The sequence below is a fragment of the Thermothelomyces thermophilus genome, chromosome 7, assembly GCF_000226095.1.
Source record: "Thermothelomyces thermophilus ATCC 42464 chromosome 7, complete sequence".
In the NCBI taxonomy this organism is placed as follows: Eukaryota; Fungi; Ascomycota; class Sordariomycetes; order Sordariales; family Chaetomiaceae; genus Thermothelomyces; species Thermothelomyces thermophilus.
This window is the reverse complement of record NC_016478.1, coordinates 228,488-242,577: the sequence shown is the minus strand read 5'-3', so window position 1 is coordinate 242,577 and position 14,090 is coordinate 228,488. Positions and strand designations below refer to the sequence as shown.

Below are 14,090 nucleotides of genomic sequence, written 5' to 3'. Positions count from 1 at the left end.
AGCCTATTGGAAATGACCCGTTATCAAAAACATTGGCACTGTCTAATTAGGCCGAGTCCTGGCCAAGGGGAAGACAGAGAAGAGAAAACCGGCTGCCAAGAGCTCTCTCTAAAGCAAACGGCATTGACAACATCATCCGACCCACGAAGATCAAGCAAACCAGAGGACTCTGATCCTACAGCCCAGGCCAGTACATTACTCGAGAACAGTAGATATATTAAGAGGTACAAGTGTGTTCCGAAGTTGCCGGCCTAGAAAGGTCATCCTAATATGCAATCATGTGGTGTGTTGATGTGTCGACCAAGATTCCAAACCAAAAAGGTCTTGTATTTTCCCCCGTCTGAGAATTTGCTCCTTCACCGTTCCCCCGTTGGCTGCTGCGTTCAACGCAAGACCAAACACTGTCAACACGTGTTGTGCAGAATCGAAAAGACTGAGGTGGCGGTGTGGCGGTATTATCGGGACTTTCATTCGCCGCTGTGTCTTTTTTTTTGTGAGTTTTCTTTCTTAAGTCCTCGTAGGCGGGCTGGCAACCGTGATGAGGCCCGCCAGAGGTTGTCATAGCCATCTAGGACGTGACATCGTAACACCGTAACATTCGTAAGGACTGGCGCGCGTTGCTGGTGAAATCTTTCGGTCCGGCCGCCGGTGTGACAAGCCCAGATTGGGCCCGAAGGCGGTGAGAGGGCGGCAGCAAGCCTATTGTATGGCTGTGCCCTGGGTGGAAGTGCAGCCAGATGCTTTCCAAACCATGGCCAGGTCCTCGGAGTAGATGGTTGCCCATGCGAGGTTTAGCGAATCTTGTATACCCAACTTCTTTATCTCCATCCATCTCTTTTAGCTGCATCCCGTCGTCATCATCGAGGGTAAAGATCTTCACCCAAGGAAAAAGTGACCGATAGATTTCGGTGAACTGGAGTAGGCAAAGTGCGCCGAGGGCACAGCGATGCGTTCCCCCCATTGTCGATCGACTCTCGTATGTCTGAACCAACAGGACAAGGAGGACCCCGGCCTGAGAACGAGAAAAAAACGGCCGGGGGCAGGAAGTAAAAGCGCCGATCGCTTCTTTTCAACAACAGCAACAACAGAAAAAGAGAAAAAAAAAAGAAAAGAGATATTACAATGCATTTTAGGTATGTTTTGGAACCTAGGAAGAGTGCGGTGGAAAAGTCGAGGTAGGCGTGACAGAATGCCGTTCGACTGTACCACGACCCCTCTTACGCGTCGTGTGCATACGGCTCCGGTCGCGGGAGGTTGTGTGTAGTCATCTCGGGATTGCGCGAAGGAGGGTGACGAACAAGTGCGAGCATGCTGACGCAGGGCCGAAAGAACCCGGACCTGGGGGCTCTTGCGGATTCGGGGTCGGTGTCACCGGATATGGTTGCTGCAGCATGGGATACGACGGAAATCCACACTACTGGAACCTCGATGCCGAAGAGGGCGTGGTACGCACGCCGTTGTCAGACGAGTCTACATGCTATGGTCAGTCTGCAAGCTTCCTGAGCATCGGTGAGTATACTTGGCCAACTCACCACTGCTTCGCTGCATATGACCATTTGTTCGGCCTCGGCCCCCAAAGCCAATCTTCTCGCCCCATTCACTGCCAGGCCCGTGGGGCTGACGTTCAGGCACGCTGCGCGTGCTAGTGCCGTTCAAGCCGGGGCGTTGGCTTCCGATCGCGCCCGGGGTCTCGCGAGGCCGAAGCCGGTTGCCATTGAAGGGCCCTTCGTTAAGGTTCAGCGAGCCGAGCTCATTGATCAGCATGGATGGATCGTTATTGGATGCGGTGCCTGGAGTCGTCGGGGTCGTGAGGGCACTGGGCTGACCGAGGCTGGCGCTGTACTCGCCATACTGAGCCACATTCGGGGCGTGTACACTGCTTCCTTGAGGGTATCCCGACGCGGTGGACAAGGAAGGGCTCGGTGTGTAAGATCGAAGATCAGCAAACGACTTGACGCCGCGCAACGCATTCAGACCGCCGTCGGGACTGTCGGGAATCTCCAGAGTCGGACCGTGACGGCCTTGCCTTCCGAGAGTGTTGTATTGTCCAGGTGCATTACTGCGCGTCTCGGCGAAGTCGATGGTGGCGGCGCGGCTCAGACCCCGACGGTGAGCATCGGCAGAGACACCTGGAGGCATGTGAATGGCTGGCGCGGCACCTGTATCCTTAAGGACATGGATCTGCCTGTGCTGTCCCTCGCCCACGGACCGATGCTCAAGGCCCATGTTGTGGGCCAGAATGTGAACGGTGCGCCGCTGCTGGGGAGTGATGGTGCTTGGGAAGACAATGATTTCGCGGTTTGGATCGTTTTTGAACAGCATTAACTCAGTGTAGAAGCTGAGCGTATCTGGATTGTTCAAATCCACGTCCCCTGTGGCCGCGCGATGGTCAGTATCCGCCCCACTCGCAGGCGCTTCTCTAGAATACTTACGCAGCGGCGAGTTTCGCGACCGTGAGGTTTGTGCGGCATTCAGCGAATGCATTGAGGATTGAGAGTGTAGAGGCAGCGGCTGATGCTGCTCCTCAAGCTGGCCGCGCTTTTCCCGCTTCTCCCGCTCGATCCTCTCTCTTTCATGCTCAGGCAGCATCTTTTTATACTCAACCCGCAGCTTCCTGCCCTGCACCTCGTATCCGTTCAGCTGCTCAATAACGGTTTGCGTGTCGATCGGGCTCTGGAAGTTGGCAAAGGCAAGGCCGCGAAAAATTCCGTTGTCGAAATGATAATTGAATGCGTACGGTTGCGGCAGCCCCAGCTCGGACATGATGCTGGTCAGCATCTCCTTCCTCACGTTGAACGGGATGTTCTTGATGACGATGGCGGTCGGAATCAAGTCGCTGCCCAGCGTTTTTGGTTCAGGGCGAGGATCGTACATGTTGGACGTGTAGCCATGCCGTTCGGGATGAAACCCTCCGTCGCCGTTCATGAGGCCCATGCTGGGGTTGAAACTACCCACGGTAGGATACTGGCTCGAAGGAACGGGGGGAAGCGACTGGCTTCCAAGACCAGGTTGCTCGGGCATAGTCCACTCCTAGGTGGTAACGGTGTTAGCAAGCGGCTGCGTCCCATCTGGGGTTCAGAGAGGAACGGGTTATGGAAGACTAACTTGGGGAAGTGCTCGACGAGCGCCTGCACGGAGCCTCCCCTCGCCTAGCGCCCCAGTCACGGTGCTTGCGCCGGAGTTGTAGGCCCATGCTTGGGAATTTCCCACAAAGTTGTCCGCGGCAAAGCCCGGAGAGGGCTGTAGCCGGTTGTGCCTGAAGGCGTTGCTGTCGTACGAGCCGAACCGATCGTCCGTCGAAAAGAGGCCCGTAGGCGCTTGGCTAGCGGGATCCATCTGCCGCTGCTCCAAACGGTTGATGCCGGGATGACCGGTAGTGGTGTTGTATCCCGGCCTGGAGGAACGGGGAGAACGGTTTGAGGCGCTCATCGCATAGGCGGGGAAGTAGAGATCCGGTTGCTGATTCATGTTTTTGTTTTCCTTCGCTTAGCTGAGGCTCGCGGTCGCTTGCATTCGAGGCCCAGCTAAACAGGGACAGGCGCCGTGCCGGACTCGTCTGAAGTTCGAACCCGAGTTGAGAGAGGGTCAGGCAGAAGCCAGCTGCAGCTTCAAGCCAAGGCCGTGCGTCTCAGAAATCCGGGTTCTGGTGTCGGCTGCCGCGTCTCGATGCAAAAGATTGAGGTGCAGATTTCTCGAGTGGGGAGAGGCGTGGTTTTTTGACAATGCAGGAAAGGTTGCAGACGTGATGGAGTTAAAAAAAAAGAGGAACAAAAAGCTCTCCACAGCGCAGCACCAGGGGCGTCTCCAGGAGGCGGAGACAGGGGAAAACGGAAGCTGAATGGCCGTATCAAACTGTTCTATGTCATCACGTCGTCCTCAAATTCATGGATGTCGTGAAGATGGTGCGTATTGGGCCCAGGGGTTCGGGCGATGGGGAGAATGGGGGAATGGAGGGCTTAGGTTTTGGGAGAGGAGGCAATTGCGGGCGCGGTCCAGGAAGTGGAATTGGTTGGTAGGTGCGCTTCCGACAGAGCTGAAGCGGGAGGCGGTCAGATGCTAGCGCTACCTCTTTTTTTGTGTACGAGATCCACCTTGTTGATTCTCGCCCCGAACGCGCGACCCGAAGGGGGTGCCCGTTGCTGCTTCCCCCAGACCGAAACAGGCTCGATCCGCTCGAAAAACGGACAAACGCGTTACGTTGTGGGAATCCCTGGGGCAGGATCACGCTGCAACAGCTGAGAATTGGTGCTATGACTCCTAATGCGGGTTGGTCTTGCCCCATGACTACGTCGCGGGTACTTTGACCCTTGTTTAAGCGTGCCCAAGACAGGGGAAGGAGTGTGGTTCATATTCCGATGATGAGCGCTTCTAAAGGGGTAACGTTAACGGGGAATGATGCGCGTACAGGAGACACCCGTCACCGCGGATAGTTGCCCCAACTGATTCGGATGGAAGCTGGTTACCGACTCTTGGAGGAGCTTCGCCTTTTTTTTTTTTTTTTTTAAACAGTTCCTCAGTTCGAGAGTCTTTTTGTGCCCGATGTTTCGGTGGTAAGCCGCAGTTTCTTTTTTCAGTTTTAAACAACATGTGACTGCGTTTGTAGAAATCGATTGTAACAGCTGAGGTTGGTTACTATTTGATCCGACCCGACCTCTGCAAGCTACTGCGCCAGAGTTCTTACCTGACGCATCCTCGTGACATTCTTTTCTGTTTCCTTCGAGTCCAAGTTCCTTCAGAAGTTGCAACTTGCAGCGCCAAGCACGAAGGGTTCGTGTACGGATACAGTACCTGCTGAAGAAGGATTGACAGTACGATTTTAAATTCGGAACGGTCGGGAAAAGCCCGCTAAGACGGAGCGGTTTGGGTGCAAGTTTCCGGATCAGGGATCGTTCTTCCCATTCCAACTAGCAAAGGCCAAGCACCATCACCGTCCTTTCAGCTTTTGTCCCGGGGCTCAATCGGTGCACTCGTTGCTTTGTCAACGCTCTTGAATCACTGCTTCCCTGTTGGATGTTTGATGGAAATCTATTCCTGTCCACTTCCCGAGGTCGGCGTCGCTGTGGCTCATCGACTCAGAGTCCTGACAGTCTGCGCGCAATCCCAATTCAACACTGTCCCTAATCTACCACAGTCTATCCTACTTCAAAGTGCTCTTCGCAGCAACCGTCTCCGCAATCTTTGCGATGGGCACTCCTCCCATAATGTCAAAGACAGCCACGTTGGCACCGAACTCCTTTCCGAACCAATTCCGCAGCTCGACGGCCATAAGCGAGTCGACACCATATGCTGACAGCGGCTTGGTCGGCTCTACATCTTCGGGTGCGATCAACATGGCGCGGGCGAGCTTGCTGGCCAAGGCCCGCCGCACAATCATCGAGCGCTCGCGCGACCCGACTGCCGCCTGGCGGAAGAGCACGCTGTCATCGGGCGCACTCGCATTGACGGAAGACGGGGAAGACTCCGCCGTAACGGAAGTCGAGTGGTGAGAAAAGGCGGCGAACAGCGGGCGTTCCAGCAGGGCAGGCACCGCACGCCCCTGAGCCAACAGATCGGCCGGCGTCCGCAGCCCGAAAAGAAGCTGCCCCGGCTGGGCGTGGAGTGGCATCGGAAGCGGGAGGGCCGGGTCCAGGGCTAGCGTTAGTACTGCGAGGAGCTCGCCGGCGTCGATAGGCTGCATGTCTTCGAGCCGCTGGCGCTGGCGTTGGTATGCGCTCGTCTCGGCGATGATGCCGATGTTCTTCATCCAGCCGATGTCTAGCGAGAGGCCGCGCTGGCCGTGGGCGAGGCGATGCCGGGCGAGTGCGTCCTGGAACGCGCAGCCGGCGGCGTAGTTGGCGCTGCCCATCTGCCCAACCACTCCGGCAAGGGAGGAGAGGAGGACGAAGAAGTCGAGCTCTTGCGGCAGGAGGCGGTGCAAGTTGTACGAACTTTGCACCTTGCTGCGCATGGTGAGATCCCACTGGGCGAAGGTCATGCTGTCCTGGAAGATGGCGTCCTGGAGGACCATGGCTGCGTTGATGCAGCCCCTGATCGGCGGCATGCTGCGGCGAGTGCACTCCTCGAGCATGCCTGCGAGGCTTGATTCGGAGGAGACGTCGCACTGCATTGCCACCACGTTGACACCCCTAGCTCCGAGATCAGCCAGCAGGTCGCGAGCAGCCTCCGACGTGGCCCCGGATCTGGACGCTATGATGATGTGCTTGGCTCCGCGGTCCGCCATCCATCGGACGATTGCCCGACCCAGGCCGCCGGATCCTCCCGCGATGAGGTACGACCCCCGCTGGTCGAACATCCAGTTCCGCTCTTCCTTTTCGTGGTACTATTGTCAAAGCGAAGATTAAGCTGGTTAGTAGCGTGTTCACAATGCACTGATGCCTGTGCAGAATAGCAAGACACGGAAAAGACTCACCGAAACCATGTCCTGATCTCTTGGGCGGATGACGACACACTCCCCCAGCGCCTCAGTAGTCTTGACATGCTTGACAGCCTCGTTGGCCTGAGACACGTCAAACACGCGCAGCGGCTGGGGCGGCTGGACACTGCCCTGGTCCAAAAGCTCCATGACCCTCGCGGCGAGCCCAGCAACAGCATCGTGGCTCAAGTCGCTCAAGTGGGCAGCTGAAAGAGAGATATTCTTGGCGAACACCGACATGGGCAGTGCCGTGCCCGAGTCAAGGTTGGCGCGGCCAGCCTCCACGAAGCAGCCGCCCCGTGCCAAGCACTCGCACGAAGCTAGCAGCGCGTCATCGCCGAGGAAGGCGTTATTGAAGACGACGTCAACACCTGCTCCTTGTGTTGCGGCTCTCACTCCAGATGCGAATGCCGCAGCCGGGCGGGCGAGAAAGATGTCTTCGGCTGGGAGACCCAAGGTGTCGAGCACAAACTGCTTCTCCTTGGGCGATGACGCAGTAGCAAGAACGCGGCTGGCACCGTGGGCTCTTGCCATACGCACAGCCATCTGTGCCGTGGCGCCGGCTGCGTGGTGGATCAACACCGTCATGCCCGGCCTCAGGCGTGCGACGTCGATGAGGGCGTGGTACGCGGTCATGGCCGGGACCAGGGAGGCTGCGCCGATTTCAAACGAGAGGTTGCCAGCAGGCGGCAGCTTGGTAACGGCCGTGTGGTGGGCGCGTGTGTACTTGCGCATCCCTTCGCCCGGTGGAAGCAGCATGCAGACGCGTTGGCCTGGCCGGAGGAGGGACTTGTCGACGTTGCGGCCCACCCGCGTGATGATGCCGGCGCAGCCGGTGCCAGACCGCGGCATTCGCTCGTCGGTTCCGAGGGAGTCGTCGTCCGAGATCCGGGTTGCGACTACGTTATCAAGGCTGTCTTGACTGAGACTCCACGCTTTAGCTTCCATCTCGACCTCGTCGGGGCCGATCTCCGCCTCGGGGTCATGTGTGATATCCTGGACAAACGACAGGAGCTCGTCGTTACCAGAGGTGTGCATTGGGAGCTGCAATGCCGGGGCGTCTGCCCACGCAACCTTCTGGGTGTGCGGCTGTAAGAGGGATCGCAGGGCCTCGTTCCCAGCCACGTTCTCGACAGCCCGACCCGTCATCAGCAGACCGTCGCGCACGACATACTCGACTTCTTTCGATGCCACGCCCAACGGTGGCGAGGGCTCGAATGCGGCCCGGAATGCCCGGGCAATCAAATCCGCACACGTCGCGTCATCGCTGCAGTCCTCGATCGCCACACTCACCAACCGGCTGCTCGACTGCTCGGCCCGGATGGAGCGCAGAAAGCCCTGCACAGCACCGTAGTGGGCCGCCAGCGGATCGTCAGCCGCACTCGGTGCCGTCGCCCATAGCAGTCTCGGGGCGCCCTTGACGAGCTGTTGCAGACACGCGTAGCTTTGCTCCGAGAGATTGGCAAGCAGCGGTCTGTTGTCGACCTCGACGAGACAGATCACGACGTCGTCTTCTGTTAGACCCGTGAGTGCACGAGAGAGTTCGTCGCGGGCGAATGGGCAAACTGTGGGCGTCTGCCACCCGGAGCCGGAGCCGGGGCCGAGCAGGCCGCCCACGAGACCCGCGAGCTGCATTTGCTGGTCCGACGGCGTTTCATCCACGACGAGGACAACACGGCGCTTGGGCTTATCAGACTCTGACTCTGACACACCGTTCTGCATCTTGGCCGGCTCCCGCGCCGTGGACACAATGACGCTCATGATGTGGCACTCTTCGCTCTCGTAATCCCGCAGCAGCATGTCATTCCCGGAGAAGCCGTTGGCGCGGAGCAGCTTGTCCCACATGGGCTCGGTGATCGCCGCAGAGTGCGGTCGCCATTCCTCCTGGGCAACCCACCAACCGGGCACCAGGCCGGCCATGAAGTTGGTGGCCACATCGGCGGGGTTGATGACCTCGACCAGCACGAGACGGCCGCCGGGCTTCAGCGCGGTACGCACGTTGCGCAGGGTGGCCTCCAGGTACGGAGTGGCATGCAGCACGCTGGCGGCAATAATCATATCGTAGGAACCTGCCTCGAGGCCCTGAGTGTCGACCGGCCGATCCAGATCGAGCGCCTGGAAGGTCATGCGGCCCTGTTGGTGCAGATCCGGCCAGCGGTTGCGGGCCCGCTCAAAGAAGACGGGCGAGATGTCCGTGTACCTGTACTCGGCAAAGCTGGGCGCCCCCGTGCGGGCTTCGCGGGCCTGCAGCGCGTTCAGGACGTGGCCGGTCATGCCGCCCGTGCCGGCTCCGACTTCGAGGATGCGCATGGCCGGGTTCTCGTGGGATGCGAGTTCCAAGAATGCGGCAAGCCGCCCGTCGGCGCACAGGTTCAGGAACAGGTTGGCGTAGAACACGTTGGCCAGCTCCGACTCGAAAACAACCTGCAGCGGGTCCGCCTCTCCGGCCAGGATGCTGCCCAGCTGCCGCGCACACGCCGTGTACAGCTTCCACGCAGGAAGCACTTCCTCGACCTCGCGCAGACGTGTCTCCAGGTCGGCGTCGCTGATGGTCTCCCCTTCTTGCCTCCGCGCCGCGGGCAGGGTGGCCACGTGGTGTTCCATCCAATCGACGTGCCGGAGGAGGTGGTTCTTTGGTATCTTCGAGCGGTCCATGTGCTTGAGAGTGCGCACGGCGGCGAGGTCCAGAGCGGCACACAGCTTGGCGTGGTTGCTCACGATCGCCGTCTCGTCCCGCGCGGAGAAATGGACGTGACACACGCGTGCCAGCTGCTCCGGCTCGAGCAGGCTCAGCTGTGGCTTCCATTCCATGCTGTACAGGAGCTTCTTCTCCTTGTTTCCTTTCTCCCCTTCTGCAGTCTTGGAGACGGGCGCTGTCACGGCCGTCTTGATGGTGCATAGGACGGTCCCATCCGCTGCGAGCGCTTGGAGAGTGCCATCTTCACCAAGGCGGTTAGGCCTGTCAGTGTCACGGATCGCACGACTGGAAGTGGCCAACCACCTAAGTTCACCATTGCCGGGATGCTGCCAGCCCGTGGCCGAAAACCACGCCTTTTCCAGACGAACAGGGACGTTGGCGGCTGGCTGCTGGCCCGCACTGGCGCGCAGCACGTGGAAGGCTGTGTCGAGCAGGGCCGGGTGCACCAGGCTCTCGCTCCGGTATCTCTGTCTCGACAAGTCGACTCGCGCCACGGCAGTCTTCCGGCCGTCCCAGCGGATCTCCCGGAGCAGCTGAAACCAGTCTCCGTATTGCAGCCCGTGTTCCGACGCGTCACGGTAAAAGACTTCCGGGTCGAGGGGCAGCCTGCAACGTCTCTCGGCGTCCGCCTGGCGGGTCCGCGCGGCTTCATCGGCGACACGTTTGTGCTCTCCCTCGGCCCCTTCGCCTTGGTACTCCACTGTGATCCGGGCATGGAAGCACTCGGACCACTGCCCGCCGCGGGAGGAGTATGAGAATATGGAGACATCGAAGCTGTTCTCCTTCTTCCTCGCCGGCTGCAGCTGCACTTGCGTCTCTATCCTGTCCTCCCACGCTTCTGGCACAATGATCGGGTTCAGGAAGTTGGCCTGTTCTAGCTGGTAACCCATCACTGTGCGGTCACCGTGAGCCGTCTGCTGCTGCGCCGCCTCGATGGCCATGATGAGCATGCCGGCAGCTGGGTAAAGCACCGTGTCGCTGATCTAGAATCCGTCTGTTAGTACTACGCACATCGCACGGCGAGTCACATATGCACACATGTGCACCTCTGTTACACATACTTTATGGTGTCCCAGCCAAGGCGAGGACTCAACGCTGAGGAAATTCCTCCACCTTGGCGCCAACGGGTTCCAGTCTGACGCGCGCATTCCCAGTGTCTCGCCCTGAACCGTCCCTCGCAGCCTGAAGTCCCGGCTAAGACGCGACTCGGCCCAGTAGCGATGGGAATGGTCGAATGGGTACGCGGGACAGTCGACGAGGGGCCGGGGAGCCGGCTTGGCTTTCTCGTGGTTGACTGAGGGTATGGACACGGCGTGCCCCAAGGAAAAGAGCTGGCCGACGAGCTCCAGCATGGTCTCGGTTGCTGGACGGGACCGGTCCAAGACACCGGCATACCGGATCTGCTGCTCCTTGCCCACCGTGTCTCGTGCGGGGCGGCGCAGTGCTGGGTGTGGGCCGACCTCGACTAAGTCCGTGATGGTTGAATCGAATTTGTCGAGAAGTGCGCGCACTGCGTCGGAGAAGCGGACCGTCGACACCATATTGCTGACCCAGTACTGTGGCTTGGCCAATTCGGTCGGCCGGACCTCCTTCCCAGTGACCGAGGACATCATTGTGATCCCACCGGAGACTTTCGAGGCCGCAGCGCCCTCGAGATGTCCCATCAATGTCAGATACTCGCCTGCAATGGCAAGCATGGATGGCGAGTGGTAAGCAACCGCAGTCCGAAGCTTTTGTGCGAAGATGCCGTCCCTGTCGGCTTGCGCCTTGATCGCGTCGATGGCTGCCTCCGGGCCCGACAAGGTACAGTTGAGCGGGCTGTTGACGCAGGCGACGCATACCGATGACAGCGCATTTTCCGTTGACAACTCAGTCTTGGAGAGGTAATCTGGAACCTGGGCCTCTGAGAGGTTTACGGATATCATGGCCTGAGGGGTACAGGCGCTTGCGGCGCGCAACTTTCCGGCCAGCAGTCCGCGGAAGAAGGCAACTTTGCAGGCCGATGGCAGAGATAAGGCGCCAATGGCATAGCTGTGTAGATGTGGGAAAGCAGTCAGCTAGTTCCGCTCGTAGACACGCCGATGACCTCAAGGGTACATGGCACACAGGAGTTCAGGGGCTCAGGGCTAGTTAGTACTCACGCGGCCGCAACTTCCCCGGAGGAGTGACCGACGACAGCCTTAGGGCTGACGCCAAAGCTCCTCAGCAACTCGACAAGCGCCACCTGTACCGCCGTGGTCAACGGTTGGCTGTATTCAGGCTTATCAATGTTCTCGGAGCTACGCAGCTCGTCTGTCATCGCAAGTTAGTCTACAGTCTCGGAGCTCAACCGCGACTACTGGTACTGCTAGTGTCAAGTAAAGCAATGTTGCTTCGGGTCTCTTCTCTTACCGAACAATGACCATTCCGCGCCCAAGCCGCGGTATATGCCGTCGACTTGCTCCAGCGTCCGGCGGAAGACGGAATACCGGCAAAGATCATAACCCATATGCGCGTACTGTGCGCCCTGTCCGGTGAAGACCCATGCCAGGCCGACCTCAGCCGAACTCCGGGTGGCTTTGCTGGGCCGTGTCAGGCTCGTCGTCTCTGCGCCATCGTTAACAATGGAAAAGGCCCTCCACAGCATGCGGCTCCGTCGTGCTGCCAGGGTGAAGGCCAGTCTGTCGAGCTGGCTGGGGTCACCAGCGACTCTGTCCTCGTAATAGGACTCGTATGCCTGGATCATGCGGTTGAGTGCCCCCTCGTCAGCGGCGCTCCACACCAGAAGTTTCGGGAACCTGGTGGCTTCTCCGTTTACTCCGTTGACAGCGCGCGCCTGCACATCTGTGTTGTTGGAGACGAGAGGATCGGAAACAGTGCAATGATTCCCACGGAGGCCCCTTTCCTGCATGTAGTGCAATGCGTCGTCCAGGATGGCGTGGGAGTTGGATCCTCCAAAACCAAACGAGTTGACCGATATCCGACGAAGCCCCGGGCTTGGCCACACTGTGTCTTCCAAGGGGACCTGGTAGTGGTGATGCAGTCAGCCCATTGAAGCCTGGATGCATGAGGATAAAAAGGAAGAATCAAGTAATACATACCATGATGTGGTGCATGTCAGCGTCAATGTCTGGGTTGAGCTTCTCGAGGAGCGGCTGCCCAGGGATGATTCCCTTTTCGAGAATCACTACGGGATAAAGGTCAGCCTACCGTCGCCCGAGGTACCTTGTTAGAGCTTAGAGATAGCTTGTAAAGGGGCACTTACGAATGGCCTTCACAATGCTGGCCAAGGCGCTGGCGCCTTCTAGATGTCCGACGTTTGCTTTCACGGACCCGCTGCAGAGCTATTATTTAGCTGGGGAAGAACAGGGAAACATGCACGGAAATTGGGGATGAATGCTGAAGACTCACACAAACATGGGCTCTTCCGCTGAGCGGAAGTCTCGGAACACCCGGCCAATGGCTCGGACCTCGATGGGATCACCGACTCGAGTTCCCGTCCCTGCGTTGATTCCTCTCTATTAGCCAGGGACCGAAAGCAAACAGTTGACAGAAGACGAGGCATTTTTATTCACCATGGGCTTCGACGTAGCGCGTCTGATCAAACGGCAGAGCGGCTCGCGCGTAGACATGCCGTATCAAGTCCTCTTGAGCCTGGGCACTAGGCTGCGTGAGCACGGGCGTGTTGCCGTCTTGATTTGAGCCAACAGCCCGGATGACGGCGCGGACCACGTCGCCGTCTCTTACGGCTGCGGTCACCGGTTTGAGCACCAAAGCAACGAATCCCTCGCCCCTGGCGTACCCGTTGGCGTGGTGGTCAAAACTATGGCATACGCCGTCCGGAGACAGAAAGCCGCCGTTCGACAGGACCTGGAATACGCCGGGGTCGAGGAGCAGGTTCGCCCCGGTTACGAGCGCCTTCGGCCAAGATTAGTACCATTCAGTTCAGCATGGGCATGCAGCGAAGAGACAAAAGCCAGAAGACGGGGGCACTTACACACGAGGAATCTCCTGCTTGCAGATTCTTACAAGCCATATCTACTGCAGACAGCGCGCTGGAGCAAGCCGTGTTCACATGGATACTGGGACCGCGCAGGTCGAAATACCAGCTGACACGATTCGGAATGACGCACGCAACAGTGCTGCCCGTCACGGCTGTTCTCTCCGTGTTGTCCGGGTCCATGGCCGTCATCCTTGCGTAGTCCTCCAGCATCGAGGCCGAAAACACGGCAGTGCGGGAGCCTCTGAGGGCCTCTGCCGGCATTCCAGCTAAGGTCCAGTATCAGTGATCTAGTTCTGGTGATGATTCAAAGCTCACCCTCACCGTTCTCAAAAGCCCGATATGAGGTTTCCAGGGTCCAGCGCTGCATCGGATCCATGGCCGCGGCCTCCTTGGCCGTGAGCGAGAAGAAGGGAGCATCAAAAGCGGCCAAGTCCTCATTGATAAAATGCGCGCCTTTGCCATGGTGGAACTGCAGTCGTGATGAGATGTTAGCACTTTTTGGGGCTCCGGGATATGAAAAGCGAACCCAACCCCGTTGGGGGGCTTCTCACTTTGAATGCATCGGCGTTGATGCGGGATGCCGGCCAGTCCGTTCTCAGATTGCGTCGCTTCTGCAGCACGTCCCAGAAGGTGAAATCGTCATCCACATCCTGGGGCAGTCTAAAAGCGTAGCCCACGATGGCGATGTCGTCTGGCTGGTCTCCCACTCTGCCGCTGTACTTTGCTTCATCCATCTTGAAGAGGCTTGGTTTATTAGGGGTTCTTAGTTGGAGAGTACTAGTACTAGTAATTAGTACAAACAGAGTAAAGTACGAGTCCGCGCGGCGAGGTGCAGTCTTCTCCAACCCTTCCTACTTTATTAAGCTTCTTGCTTACCGCAACTACCTAGTACGGTGTAGCATGATCTCGACATACCATACACTACACCTCCTCCAGGATTCTGAATCCTAGCGCGGTACTTGCCGCCAGTGGCTTTTTTGGCGCAGGACCCACGTACC

At 58.5% G+C, this 14,090-nt stretch overlaps 2 protein-coding genes across 2 annotated transcripts; both read right to left on the bottom strand.

The window, feature by feature from the left end:
* Nucleotides 1-1,187: 1,187 nt before the first annotated feature.
* MYCTH_2311279 (uncharacterized protein) lies at nt 1,188-3,653 on the bottom strand. The gene is made up of 4 exons (XM_003666480.1): nt 3,106-3,653; nt 2,433-3,030; nt 1,533-2,372; nt 1,188-1,470 (listed from the first exon to the last, which is right to left on the bottom strand). Exons 1-4 carry the CDS (start codon nt 3,466-3,468, stop codon nt 1,415-1,417), a joined length of 1,857 nt encoding a protein of 618 aa, XP_003666528.1. The 5' UTR covers nt 3,469-3,653; the 3' UTR covers nt 1,188-1,414.
* A 1,363-nt stretch (nt 3,654-5,016) lies between these two features.
* Nucleotides 5,017-13,826, bottom strand: MYCTH_85595 (polyketide synthase; the record flags this gene model as incomplete). The annotated part of the gene is made up of 12 exons (XM_003666479.1): nt 5,017-6,319; nt 6,410-10,068; nt 10,168-11,141; nt 11,252-11,402; nt 11,502-12,114; nt 12,191-12,276; nt 12,355-12,425; nt 12,501-12,591; nt 12,665-13,007; nt 13,087-13,358; nt 13,414-13,561; nt 13,644-13,826. The coding sequence occupies 12 exons, from the start codon at nt 13,824-13,826 to the stop codon at nt 5,138-5,140; spliced, it is 7,773 nt and encodes a 2,590-aa protein (XP_003666527.1). The 3' UTR covers nt 5,017-5,137.
* Nucleotides 13,827-14,090: the final 264 nt, after the last annotated feature.

Coding starts and splice junctions, on each gene's coding strand:
- MYCTH_2311279 (XM_003666480.1), bottom strand. CDS start 3,468: ATGAATCAGCAACCGGATCTCTACTTCCCCGCCTATGCGATGAGCGCC. Junction 2,373..2,432: donor GTCGCGAAACTCGCCGCTGC/GTAAGTATTCTA, acceptor GCGCGGCCACAG/GGGACGTGGATTTGAACAAT. Junction 1,471..1,532: donor TCATATGCAGCGAAGCAGTG/GTGAGTTGGCCA, acceptor CATAGCATGTAG/ACTCGTCTGACAACGGCGTG.